Source organism: Scomber scombrus, chromosome 14, assembly GCF_963691925.1.
Source record: "Scomber scombrus chromosome 14, fScoSco1.1, whole genome shotgun sequence".
NCBI classification, from domain to species: Eukaryota; Metazoa; Chordata; class Actinopteri; order Scombriformes; family Scombridae; genus Scomber; species Scomber scombrus.
The window spans coordinates 16,047,641-16,062,639 of record NC_084983.1 but is presented as its reverse complement, the minus strand read 5'-3'; the positions used below and the strand labels follow the sequence as shown (position 1 = coordinate 16,062,639).

The window sequence follows — 14,999 nt, the reverse complement described above, 5'->3', positions numbered from 1 at the left end:
TCTGCTGGAACGTTAAGCTTGACAAAACCATTCGGACACACAAAAAAAGCTGACAAACCATTATAAAAATTGCAGGCTTTACCAGTCTATAGGTTCCACCATAACAGGCAAGATGTCAGCAGCGAGGTGATGGCGGACAGTAGACAGGAAGCCTGATCTTTGATTGAAAAGCAAAGACGACCAGCCCCTTTTTTAAAAGCTGGAGAGGAACATAGCCAGACAGTACAAACTGTACAAACTCCAAAAAATTCTCCACCCTTCCACCAAAGTACGCCATGCTCACTAGACACCAGTCCGCTGGTCTGAAGCCCAAGGGATGCTGACTTTTGGGGGCGGCAGGGGGGTAATTTGGACAAAAGGGAAGAGAAGTCACAGACACGGTGAAAAGAAGACACCTTGACAGCGTGCGCTTAATGAGTCACACAGGTTGCCGAAGCTGACAGACACTGAGACAACCTATTTCCTTACAAGCAGACAACACAGTGTATGCAAGTCAGACAGTGAAGAGCAATATGGCTAGGGAAGAGGGAAAGATTACAAAAAAAATCAATACTAGCAGAGACACTTTCATACACCACATTTACACACACACACAAACACATACAGGTATACACACAGCATGAGCGGTAAACACTGTAGTGCGACAGATTAGGCCGTAGCTAAAAATGAAGAACAAATAACAGAGCAATACTTAAAACCTCTATATTATGCTAACTATAGTGTCCATGCATTCATACAGAGCAGGGTGCAGTAACTTACTTGAATAATACATCTACAGTAGGTTACAATTGGTCAAGTGAAGTACATTATATCATCAGTGGTAGATCAAAAAATTTCAAAATATGAGTTTGAAGGAATAATTTAGCGTTTTTTTGCGAATATATGCTCATTCAGTTTCTTCCCAGTAATCTCATGTCTGTAGGTTAAGTAAGGAGCTGGAGACAGGATGGGTTTAGCCTAGCTTAGCATACAAACTTGAATCAGGGTGTTTCCATAATTCAAATAAATGCCAACTAACACTTTATGGCTCACAAGTTAAGACATCTCTTGTTTTTTTAGCCATTCTAGCTGCATGGCTCTGTATCCATCAACTTGGTCACTAAAATATCTCAATAATAATTGGTTTGATTGCCATACGTTTACCTATAGACAAACAGAAACAACACAACAAATTTGTGCTTTTTTTGGGGCATAATGTGCAGAAACTCTTTCTTTCAGAACAACAGCTAGGCAGACTGACCGAAAAACTTGGTGTAGAGTCAAATACTTATTCATCAAGATGTAGTTATAGAGCGTTACTCCCTCTAACCCTAACCCTAACCCTTTAATCATTAATAGTCATTTTTACATTTCTGATTGTGTACAAATTAAACAAATGAGACACAATATGTTAATTAGTGAGCTATAGAGGGGTTGGTAGGTGTTTAGACTAGCTAGATCTGCTGTTTCCACCTGCTTTCAGTCTTAATGCTAAGCTAAGCTAACAGTCTACCAATTCCAGCTACACACTTAATGCACAAATATGAGGTTTATATCAGTCCTCTAATCTCACTTTCACAAAGACATCCCCCAAATCTTAAACTAATCCGTCAACCACAAAGCTGTTTTGTTGTCATCTTTATGGCCATATAATCTTCCTATCCAACGACTTATTTTAAATTAAGTCAACACTGACAGTTAAAGGGGCAATCCACCAATTCTTTAATGTGCCTGTGACTACTTGAGCTTTGTCAAGTCTGAGATCTCATTAAGGGGTTACCCAGTAATGGACTTGGAGACTTTTTAACATTACACATTATTATCAGACTGATTTTGAAAGATGTGGGCACTTATTTGCCATGGAGTGTCCAATAAAATGTGCTGAGTTGCATTAAGGGAATTGTAGGATCCAGCATTTATAAAGCTTAACCCACACTTGGGACTAAAAGTCAGAATATTTTGACCTTTTTTTTTTTTTTTAATTGCTGAAGTACCCCTTTAAAGTTTAACAATAACTAAATTATGACATCTTTACATAAAAGTTATATATGAAGTAATGAAGTAAATAAAGTTATATACTTTAGTTATTTAAGGAGATGTAACTATTATGGTGATATCATATTGCGGTAATTCTAGTGCAGTTGTTAAGTGCCATAAAACGATCTATATTAGAGTCAATGAGAAAAGTTTTTAAAAAACTGTGAAAATTGGGACAGTTTTTCAATAATTTCATGATTTATGATGAAAGCTGCAGTTGAAATTTGAATATCAGTTGCGACTCACTCTGAGGACACATTACACAACAGTTTGGACTGGGAAGATATAATAATGACTCATGCTGCACTCGCCACACTCAGTAAAGATTTTTTTCCATCTTGTGTCGTACAAAATCTGAAAATAAAGAGGGTACTGTTTATTCAGACGACATGACTAGGAACAGTAAGACTGAATAAAACACTAATGTGTTATTTTTTGCCTCTTCACTGTCACAGACTAATGGTTCTTACAGGAGGGTGTGAAGACTTGCCCAGTGTTGTTTTGTGTCAATCCAATATGTTTGAAATAATGATGGCCTTAAGTGGACTGGCATGTGAGGGATTCAAATCCTGAACGCTAAAAGAGAGCGAGCTGAAAGTCATCTGTAGGATCGTCCCGACTAACACGGGTGAAATCCAGTCAGCCGTGATGGCACACTGTGAATATAATAGGCCTAAATGTCATGTTATGTGTCCCCAGCTTGAGAAGATCAAGTAAACAAATCTCTCTGACAGTTTAATGAAAGTGTGTCTTACCTGGGGGAGATGTCGCAGCCCTGTTGCATGAAGGCGCCCAGGGAGAACCAGAGGGAGTTGAAGATACCAAATTCATTGGGGGGCTGGTCGCTTGGCGGACCGTCGGTGCCCTCTTCGGGCTCCTCGGTGTGCCATTCGTACGGGCTGAAGCGGCTGACCAGGAAGAGCACCACGCTCACGCCGATATAGGCAAACACGATGCACATCCAGATCTCGTAGGCCAGCGGGTCCAGGAAGGAGAACACCCCAGGTTTGGACTTTTGGGGTTTCTTGATCATGATGGAAATGCCCAGCGACATGAAGGGCTTGGAGAAGTCAATCACCTCCTCCCGGACCAACGTAATTGTCAAAGGGGCCACAGCGATTTCCGCTTTCTGTGGATAAAGAGGGATTTGATTAGGCATGTGAGTGAGCCCCTCTGAGAGCGACCACCAAACTCTAAATCCAAATGATGACAGATAAGCAAATGCAAATGATGGATCATCTCTCTGAGCTGGGCCATGCAACAATCAAACATCACTTAGTCACAGATATGACATCCCGAAGGCCAATGGCCAGTCAGCCATCGGAAAACAAAGCAACAACAATTACCCCTTCTCTCGTTCTCTGCAGCTCATTTAATTTCATCTGAATTTCTCCCATCACTGAGCAAATCTTGCAGCGATCAAATTTAGACGGCCGTGAAACACACCTCAGAGTGATCAAGTTAAGACAGAGAGAAAAATAAAAGAAATTGAAAAAGAAATTCTGAAACCCTCTCTAATGCTGAGAGGCTTATAGCCGAAACTCGGGGGGGGGGGGGGATCAGCAGGGAGGATAAAATAATGTGTTGGAGAAATATGCTTACAGCACAGGAAGGCCAACATGGGATACAGCTGTAGAAAAGTGCATACTGGCTTGCTGAAAATCCACAAACCAGATTATAGTTAGTGATTTAGCAACACTTGTGACCTTGTCTGCCTTGGCTTGGGAGCAAAGGGCTTAATATCAGCAAGAATTTAAAGTTTCATTACGACCATCTGACACTTAAGGAGGTAGGAGAGGAGAAAGCAGGGGCGAAGGGGGGGGGAAGAAAATGAAAGAGACTTAAGTTCTTTCATCCTCAGCAAAATGCACTAAGATGACAGCTTCGGGGCATTTAGTGTGTGCTAAAATACACGGCAGGTTAAAAGGAGGCAGAGCTTTTGTGGTAGTGCGGAGCTTTTCAGTGAGAGCTGGGAAGAAATGAATGGTCTCTAAGCAAAGTCTTAGATGGGAAAGTGCTGACAGCTTCCATGTCCTCAGACGTTCCCGTGAACGCTGGAGAAAAAAAGCTGCCAGCTTCCCCTATGCCCCCAACTATAGCTATAGCTCAGTCTTAACTATCTGTACACACACACACACACACACACACACACACACACACACACACACACACACACACACACACACACACACACACACACACACACACACACACTTATATTCTTCACAACAACACACACAAACTCACACACACATTCAGGTATTACTATACATGTGAAAACCTTCCACTAATATTTTTTTTGGTTCTCTTCTTTTTGGTCCTCACTTGAGTATTTAACATAAATCTCTTTCTCGACAGCTTCAAACTTTTACACTTACAGTAACCTCGAAGTAGTAGTTGTGGAATATTTCTTGTTGATCTTGTGCACTAGAAAACGTTAGATGATTAGCGAGCAGCAGTATGGTTTCATGCCAGGAAAGAGTAGTAGAGATGTAAAGTGTTTGCTTTGAGATTGTCGATGGAGGAGTTCTGAGAAGGAAAGTGTCGTGGAATTGCTGCTAAAGTACTGGATGCAGACACAAGAAGAAAACAAGGACACTGATTGATCTGAAGATTAAATTAAGTTATTATTGATCAATAAGGAGACAGAACTCACATAAATAAAAGCATTCCTCTATCTCACTATACAAAGTCAAACTAACATCTTTTATAGCGTTTTTAAGACACATTTTAATTAACATTCTATGATAGGTCAAACTTATCACCCTATATGATTTTACCCAATAGATTAGAAGATGATCATGGAGCTGAACATATATGAATATGCACATCCTACACGGGGCATACAACCCCAAAACAAGAGCACCCTATAATAAATGATCTCTTGACACTTTACAGTGTAGTGAGCTTCTACCTTATTTAGATAGAGGCCAAGATAGAAGAGCAATGGGAATCCTAAAGATGACAAAAACACACATTCCAGGGATGAGGCAAAAGCAGTGATCCTACATCCGCAATCTTAGATTAAAATGATCAAACCAATTTTATAATCCTTCTTCATTTTTTACAAAGGAGATGCTTGTGTCTTTGTGGATCTAGAGAGAAAGCATTTGACGCAGTGCTGAGAGAAGAGCTGTGGTATTGTGTGAGGAAGTTGGGAGTGGCAGAGTAAGAATGTAAAAGTGGTGCAGGGTATGCATGAGGACAGCAGTGAAGTTTGCATTTGGAGTGACTGATGGGTTCAAGGATCGGCTCTGAGCCCTTTTCTTGTTTGCATTGGTGATTGACGGGGTGACAGACGAGATCGGGCAGGAGTGTCTGTGGACTATGATGTTCGCGGATGACATTGTGATCTGTAATGAGAGTAGGGAGCAGGTTGAGGAGAGCCTGGAGAGGCGGATGTATGCACTGGAGAGAGGAGGAATGAAAGTCATTAGGAGCAAGACGGAATACGTGTGCGTTGAATGGGAGGGAGGACAACTGAGTCGTAAGGATGAAAGGAGGGTAGGTGGTGAAGGTGGATGAGTTTAAATACTTGAGGTCAACTGTTCAAAGTAACAGAAGTAGTGCGGAAGAGAGTGCAGGCTGGAGTGAGTGGAGAAGAGTGTCAGGAGAGATTTGAGACAAAAGGGTTCCAGCAAAAGTGAAAGGTGAAGGTTTACAAGAAGGTAGTGAGACAAGATTTTGTATGTTTTAGAGGTGGTGGCACTGACAGAAAGACAGGAGGTGGAACTGAAGGTGTTTAGGTTTTTGTGGAGAGTGACGAGGATGGACAGAATTAGGAATGGACTAGGGACAGTTCAGGTTGGACGGTTTAGAGACAAAGCCAGAGAGGCGAGACTGAGATGGTTTGGACATGTGCGGAGGAGAGAAGCTGGTTATATTGGGAGAATGATGCCAAAAATGGAGCTGCAAGGCAAGAGGAAAAGAGGAAGGCCCAAGCGGAGGTGTATGAAGAGACAGGAAGAGATGGAAATGGGTGATCCGTTGTGACTCCTAACAGGAACAGCCGAAAGAAGAAGAAGTCCATGAAATGTGCAGAAAGTTTTTTTAAATTGTGGAATTTTTTTTTTTTTGTCTACGTCCCCATTATTTGAGCTTTTCTTGTGCCTAGGGCCATTTCCTTGTGTCCAGTTCAGGACACAACTCATCACTTTGAAATAGTGAAAGAAAATCGAAATAATGCGTCTTTAAGTAAAATAATTGACCAACACTGAGAATTTTTTTTTTTTTAACAAAATCAGCAAATAAGTGAGATACTGGCAGTGAGTCTGCTTTCTATACTTTTACAGCGGTAAAGGGATGTAGATTTACTCCAAGACAGCTTATTATAAAATAAAATAATATATGCCTTTACCTAGAGGGGTACAGCAATATAACATATTTGCATAATGTGGTAACAAATATAGTACAGTATAAATAGTGTGGAATATAAGTGTAATATAGTACGAATTGAAATTTAGTAGTATGTCAACGGTACAGCAGTATAGCATATTATTATTAGTTATAGCTCATAAATACAATAAGGCAGTAAAATAGCTTTCCTGAACACCTGCCTATTATAAAGGGCAGGTTTTCGGATTTCTAATCACTGTCATTGAGTACTGCTTTCACAACCTCTGTCTTCAACCTGTACTGGAAGTGAGTCTTAGTATCCTAAACCTAAAAACATGTGGGACACTCATACTTGGGGAACTCATATTTGGAAAAGCAAACTAGAAGCTTTTGCAGGAGAGAAGGCTGTAACGACTGCTGTGATAATGTTGTAGCAAGAGGTTTGTTCACAACTGCAATGATTTTCTAAGTTATAACAGACACAACACTGACATTCATTAGTATGGAAGGACGATACTGCTGGCTTTGTGAAGGAACAGCAAGGTGACCAATTCTTCATTCATCTTAAATATGCTGCCAAGGAGAATGATATTGATTCAGCCTGAGAGAAAGTGCAACATTGGGTCAGCATGAGAGCTGCTGTCCAACTGTTTTCTGCAGTTCATCGACAGAACGACCAAGCAGAAGACGCTTGAGTTTGGCTACAGAGGATGAAGTTGCAGCTACACACTCCGCGATACATGCATAAAGGCTCTCACTGCCAGAATCCATATCCATAAATTACTATTAGTCTGTGACGATCAGTCCCAAAGCTGAGATACCAAGTTGCCTAAACAGACAGTACAACCGCTGACAGAAATTGCCTGTGTGCTTTTGGCAGCACAAAGCTCTTAAAATTAATTTGCTATGAATGAGCTTGCCTTAATGAGCACATAACTGTATAGGTTGATTTTACAGAGCTTATAAAAGTCAAGACCGAATATAAATCTCCGCCTCGCTGCCCCTCAAATTACAAATGATGCTCTCAAATGAAAAATGTGTGAGCTCAAAATGCTTATTTTGTTCCCTCAATTTAGTAATTTGGACCCTCTAATATATGTCATTTGTACCTTGAATGACTGCACTAATTTGTACCCTCCAAAACACAAAATTGGTGTAATATGCTTTCTCTGAGAAAAACGCTTTTGTCGATGGATGTGCCCGATAACACAAAACCAAATCTATATAATGACTTTAGAGAATCTGTGATGTTGAAACTTTTAATTGTTGGCTAAGTTGTGCAATGATTGCGACAAGCTGATACAGAATATCAAGAATAAGATAACTTTTCCAACTTTAACACCACTTAAGGGGAAATTAAAGAGAAAACATTTCAAGAGGTTTTTACAGGTGAAGTTCATAATATTCTTCTTAAATATAGCTTGCCCCCTGTCTTAGTAATACAACATTTCTAATAGTACGTGATACAATGAGTCCAAATTTTAAGATTACACAATTATTCTAAAAACAAGCCTCAAATCAGGCCTCTTTTTTCAAAATCTCATCTTTTATGTAACGTTTATGTGTGTGTATTAATGGGGAGATCCAATGCATCAAAACAAATGCTCCTAATTTCTCCCTTTCTTCTTCAACGAACAAATAATAAATGCACATTATTTCACATCATACTGTGCACAGTAAGAGGGGGGCAGGATATTCATGTGAATGAAGTGTAAATAAAGTGTGAGGGAGGCGGGAGTTGTGCTTGTACCATAAAATCAACATTTAAAGACGATGATAACGATCAAAATGAATCTACTTTGCAAGTAAAAAAAGATTTATACATTGTCATTCTTCCCTGCAAAGCCTTCTGCTCCAAAATAAAACATTTGGAGAGGATGTCTTTTCACAGTGCTTCTTAAAGAGAAGAAAATAGCAAGACAAAATAGCAGAGAACACAGCTGCACTTTTTGACCAACCTGGTTATTCTTTTACACCAGGAGTGCACTGTACTGCTTGATCAGCCTTGACACATCTCGAACTGCTCGCACTCGTCGCATTCAACTTCACCGTGAGTCACTGCAGCACCAAAGAGGCGCAGCGAGAAAAATGCCACTTTGTGAAAACGCCAATTAAGTCATCACAAAAATAAATAAATAAAAGACTAGAAAAACAGAGCAAACACAGACTGTGGTTTTCTTTAATGTCTTAAATGAATTTTAGAAAAAATTGCCTTTTCTGCTCATGTAAAAATAAAAAGCACAGAATGTTTTGAACTGGATGAACGTTAATTAACTATTGTTCTATTGTCTCTCTATGAAAATGTGCTAATCAGACCATTATCATGACTATTACTGACCATAAATCCAATTTCAATCCAGTGTAGGTGACTAAATCTTCATATTGAATGTTCTGTATCTTCTTATCTTCACTGTTTTGTACAAAAGTACATGACCACACACACACCTACATAAGCACATCTGTCTTTCCTCACTTTGATGGTCTTTTCAGGACTTGAAATCCCAACATCATCCCATATTGCCGCCCACACCCACTTTGATCACACAGCAAGGTCAGCAAGAGAAAGACGCCTCACTACCTCCAAAACGCCACCTCAAGGATTCTTTAACAAGCTCCACATCTCTCGCTTGTCCCTCTTTAACCCCTCCAAAAGCTCAGCTCTAATGCCACTGTGATTCCCCTCTTTCTGCGGGCATTAATACTGTTATCCTGTTTTCAACTTCCTCTGTTCAGATGGGTTTAATTATCTAGGCAGGAAACAACCCCACAGCAGAAGCTCTTCAGACAGAGATTAGGTCAACTACAGATCAAGAAATATTGTTTGTGTAGAGACTTTTTGTCCAGTAAATAAAAAAGAAAAAAAAGCATTTCATGTATCCTGGAATCATTTTGACAATTATTTACATTAATGTATTTCTAATTCCTCCTGTTTTATAGGAATACATCCTCCCTGTTCTTTGATCTGCTCCCATTTTCATTTGATGGTGATACAAAACTCGAAACGTCCATCATCGTATCGTATCATACGTCTTGATCAATTCAACATATTTCTTGAGTATCATTGACAAAAAAGTAATATGAATAAATTGGTGAATGAAAGCAATTTCTGTGAAAAAAGTAAGATCCAGATCAACAGAGAAGTGAGAATGACATGACTAGTTTTGGATAAAGTGCTGTGGAAATGTACATTATGCTTAAACATCAGCGTTTACTTAGGAATGTATGTCATTTTAACACGTTTAGATATGTAAAGTACATATTTTTATAACTTTACTGTGATCTTCACAGGGTCATCAAGATAAGAAATGATGAATACATTTCTCTGTTTAATATATCTTGTCTTAATGGATTCTTTGCTTACAGTTTGAATAAATGACTTTGATGTCTCATTTCGGGCCATTTTCAACTTTAGGGAACTGAAAACCAATTTTTCTGTCAAAAGCCAAGCTGCTGTACAAATATATAATAATACCATATTAGAAGAAGACACAGTATTGTCTCTAAATACCACTATGAATCTTACTGACAGCATAAAATTAAAATTTGAATTGGATGAGTCAGCTTAGATGAAAAGCTCATTTCTCTCCAAAAACTGTGCCTCAGGGAGCCGAGAGAAGAACAACTTCCTGTTAGAGAGAAAGAAAAACAAGTTCTTACCCCGTACACCAGCTCCCCGACCATGCCATTCCAGATCTTCGTCTCCGGGTCCCTGGCGCCGTACTTCCCATCGGGTACGATGGAGATCTTGTACTTGATGCCGATGTGTTTGGCGATCTCAGATGCCAGGTCCACACAGTAGCCTTCGTACTGGTCGTTGCCTTCGTACATCTCCCAGTTCTTCTTAAGCATCACATAGGGACCCTCCTACACAAGGGACCATAACCAGTGAACCAAACCGTCAGACAGACAGACACACGGACATGAGGGCTCACACAAATGACCCAGTGACACACCAAAGACAACAAAATGAAACAGAAAGTGCAGTGTATTATTGCCAACCAGGGCTGAGATTAAAAGTAGCCTGCTGAGTTTTTTTTCACGTGTGGCGCTATGGAGCAACGTAGCTGTGTTTGTTTTCAAGAAAACTCCACAGGGTCAGTTCATGTAGTGGATTTTCTTTAGTATTAAGTTATGAACAACAATTTAAAGCTGCACTAGTCAACATTTAAATGAAAATGAGATGAAATGCCAAAAAAGCTCAAGTAAATTAGACAGAATACAAGTTAAAAAACTAAGCATTGTCTTTGAACAGGAAGTAGTTTTGAAAAATATGTCCTCATATGGGGACAATGGATTTATTTTACTGTATAACGGATATAAAACTATCTATTTCCTTACATTTACGCCAACGATAATAAAGTCCCAACATCCTCAAACAAGTACTTCCTGATTAGCAGTGTCGTAGTCAAATTGTTTACAGCATATCAAACTCCAAATGTTATTAAGCATAAATAAACAAGTTTCAACCACAAAATTTGATACGGTTTTGCACCTGGTCCACTTTTGTTTGGGGATCTGCTGTTGATTGACCTGGCCAAGATGCCTGCCATCTTTACACTGATTAATGCACTGTGCTTTTGCTACCACTAGGTGGCACAAAAAAAGTGTACAAACAGGACAACAGGTCAATAAAAGGTCAAAGGTCAAAGTTAAGCAGAATGCTCCAGCAAACCCAAAAAGTAACCCATATGAGGATGCAGGGTTGCAGGAGGATAAAAACACACTTCTATATTCATGTCTATACATTTTCGATCTGGTATCAAGCTCTTATAATACATCCATAGTTAAAGCGTACTTCTACTCTCTACTGACCTCAGCTGTTTAATTCTAATACTGTTCAGTGGATTCTCTTCTTCAGCTGCTCACTGAACATGGTGATTACTTCTGTGCTTTCATGTGATGTTTCCTGAAGCTGGAAAATGTAGTCATCAACCCAAATATCAAGAGGGCGATGTACTTCGTTGCCAAACCATGTAAGACATTGAATGATTTTCTGGATAGCTGCTACTAACTTCTGCCTTTTTGCTCATTTGCACCTAAATATCCAAAGTGCACTTGGTTGCAGAAGCCATTGTGGTCAAACGTGCAGAATGAGCCTTGTTGTTGTATCAGATCGTGATCGGAACAGAAGAACCGCTGCAGAATTAGTTTTTGGCCAGAATGAGACCACTGTGTCTAAAAGGTCTCATTGTTTCAATTGATTGTTGTGTTCAAACAAACTAATCGAACCAAGGAGGGAAACAAACCAGAGCCTGACTCAATCAACGTATCACCACTGTCTCATATGATGTACTGAAGCTGATTTTCCACCCCATCAAAAAAAGTCCACATGATCAGCAACCATGTACTGTAATAGCAACGTGGACTGTATCTTGATGTGATAGTTGGGTTGAAATCAGCTGCAGATTGTGCCTTTAAACTGTGATGTCAGGTGGGAACCAGGAATTGACCAACAAGAACGGCTAAATCTCTCCACCACCACCACCACCACCCACACACTACAATCTGAGACCAGTTTCATTAGGTTACAGCTGGGGCTCCTAGCAAATTAAGAAAATCTTCAATTTAAGTTCATTTTAGTAAAAATGCATTGGGCAGCTTTAAACTGAATGTCTTTCAAGTGACGATTAACTCACTGCTTAAATTTTTGCTTGGGGTAATTTAGAGTTGTGCAACTGGAAGGGGATGCACGTGTAATCATGATGACAGCCTCATGCTGGATATACGCAGCAAAGACTGGAGTTTAGCCAGGCCAAAAAATAAATAAATTAAAAAAAGAAAAGAAAATCATGAAAGTGTTAGTGTGGTTGTATGATGCAAAGAGACTCAAAGAGAAGGAAGCAAAGTATGACTAAGCAGAAACGGAGGCAGACATAAAGCTGAAGGGAAGTGAGAAATGAGCTGCAGTCAGAGTGAATGACTTAATACCAAAAAAAAACAAGCCAGACTCGACTTAAACATTTAAAGTAATCAGAGGTAGCTACATCAGTCTGCACTGTGACCAACGGCAGGTTATGAATCATTGGATTTGCTGTTGCTAAGAAAGTGATCTAAATGTAAACCGCGTCTGGTTTCTGCACTCATATTTCCAAACAAATTACTTTTGTCATGGAAGGCAGCCTATTGCATATTGAGAATGGGAGCAATTTATTCTTGAGATGTGTTTGCTTGACATTGCCCCGGGCCAAAGCAAGGTAAACTAAAGACTCCTCAGCGGGGAGAGAATGCAAATGCTGGGCTGAGCTTGCGGCACGACAAAATGTTACTGTACAACATAATGATGGCACAATTTAGCAGTTTCCTTTAAAAATAAAAAAATATATAAGAAATACAGGATTCACAGCTTATCTTGCACAAAATGTAATTAAAACATATGTAATTGACATAATTTTAACACAAGCACTATTTAAGCTCAGTCCTTGCAGAGATTACACAACAAAAACATTAATAAGAAGTACATTAAAATGATTTGATAAGTTAATTACACAATCGTTACTGTACAGCTGCACATGGTGGTAATATTACAAACATAATTATAAATATAAAACGATCATAAAGCTTAAAAGCCAGGCTTCATTAACCCACTAGATGGGGCTGTGCAGTGTGTAGCTCCAACTCAAAATGCAACCCAGGAGCAATAATTCGAAAGATACATTAATCACATAAAATTTGGTATTGCTTTATGTTATGAGGTTGTAATTTTCAAGATGTTTCCTGGAAAGAACTTTCTGATTTGACAGTAATTACAGAGAAATTACAGAAAGTGTTGGTTCACTGCCAATTAATCAGTTCTAATTTCTTATGTAAACTTGAGTCTTTTAGTTAGTTGAAAATGGAAAAATGAAAAATGTGTCTACAGGCATCAACATATATTGAGAATGAAATCATTTATAATAATTTATGGTAATACTTTATTTTACAGGTTCTTTAATTGCATACTAATTTCTTGAGTAATTTTCAGGTATTTAAAGATCAATCCTTAGGACATTTATAGCATGTGGGGTGCAATTTGGTACAAATTATATAAAAAAGAAATGTTGGTTTAGTTGGTAAGTGTAGATTCTTTATATTTGGGTTCAAAGGTATATGTTAACTTGAAAAAAATCTTTTCTGTGAAATGTCCAAAAAATTTGCTGTTAAATATCCATAATTTACTAAAACAATTTCCATGAAATTATTATGAAATTAAAGGATCTTTAAAATAAAGCGTTAACTAAATTCATATTCACACAGGTTGAGTACAACTTTTCTTTTATGAAAACCCATATTTTCCAAATTAATGATATAAAATTACATTCCTATGGTTTTTAAAAAAGAAATTACACACCTGTAAAAGAAAGAATTACTGAATTTGTCTTCAAGCACTGATGTCTAATATGTAATGTTGTGTCTCTGACCCAGAGATACTCAGAATAATGAGATAAAAGCAACACATAAGACAGCTCCAATTTTCACTGGAATTGTCTCATTTTAATTTGAAAGACGCTACTGTAACATAAAATGGAGGCTTTAATAGTGTAAGATTAATGATATTCATGTTCTCCTCTACTTTCTATTTAACAACAGCTAAAAATGGAATGTGCTCTTAATAAACCTATACTATTTAAATGATGGAGACTTCATTTCAGAGTCAATTTTTTGCAGATGTTTTGGATGTATATCAGAGGGGAAAGCAGCTCTAATCCCTATGATTTATGATGATAGGGTGTTTGACAGCGCTGGCAACCAGAGGAGCGGAGGAAGTGGCAGAAATAAAGGATGCAGTCAGTGTTTCTGGCATGAGAAGAGAGCAGTGCTTCAGAGGCCTCTGCAGCAAAGGCCAGCATGGCTGACAGGCTGGTCAATAATCACAACCACACTGCTTCACTCACTGCCTAATGAGACTAATTACACATGCCATTAAAACACACACACACACACACACACACACACACACACACACACACACACACACACACACACACACACACACACACACACACACACAGACACACTACAGGGGACGCTTGATGTGACAAATCCATACGTACGTACATCAAGGTAAAAACAAAATCTGTCTGTATGGGTTTGTACTCCGAGGAAGATAAACAATCTGTCGCACATCAGTCTGTTTAATGATGAGCAGTAAAAAGCATCAGAATGAAAGTACATATTGTACAATTACTTCACCACAAAAACAACAATTTCTTTACGAAGCAAACACACATTAGCACTTCTCAGTACAGTAAGTGACTGATTTTTCTGTCCCAGTCATCAGTGGCGACTTGAGGCACTGATCACATTTGATTTGATTTAATGTGGATGTATGGCATTGAAAATGGGGGAGCACATTTAAAGCACATGTAGGAAAAATAGTAATTAATGTATTATGCACTCTGGCTTTTTTCACATGATGTGCACTAGACTCACTGCTGCAGACGGACATCATGGTGCTTTAATGAATGCTAGCAGTGTTATAGCTGAGCCTCAACCTCATACATATCTACACTTTCAGTACAGACTGTTTGCTCCTTGTAGCAATAAACAAAACAAAAACTGAAAACTAAAATATAACTTATAGGTGTGAAGAATGAGGACAAATGCTGCTCTTTTTCTACAGAACCGCACAAAGTGTAAAATCGTACAATTCAATTTTTTTATTTTTTTTT

General features: G+C 38.7%; 1 protein-coding gene across 2 annotated transcripts in view; it reads right to left on the bottom strand.

Moving 5' to 3' along the window:
• gria4b (glutamate receptor, ionotropic, AMPA 4b) overlaps positions 1–14,999 on the bottom strand; it is a 135,830-nt gene that overhangs the window by 22,713 nt on the left and 98,118 nt on the right. For both annotated transcript variants that reach the window (XM_062432884.1, XM_062432886.1), the window contains exons 10-11: positions 10,009–10,215; positions 2,772–3,145 (exon numbers count right to left, since the gene is read on the bottom strand). In XM_062432884.1, the coding sequence (XP_062288868.1) occupies positions 2,772–3,145; positions 10,009–10,215 (581 nt within the window). The remainder of the gene's footprint in view (positions 1–2,771; positions 3,146–10,008; positions 10,216–14,999) is intronic.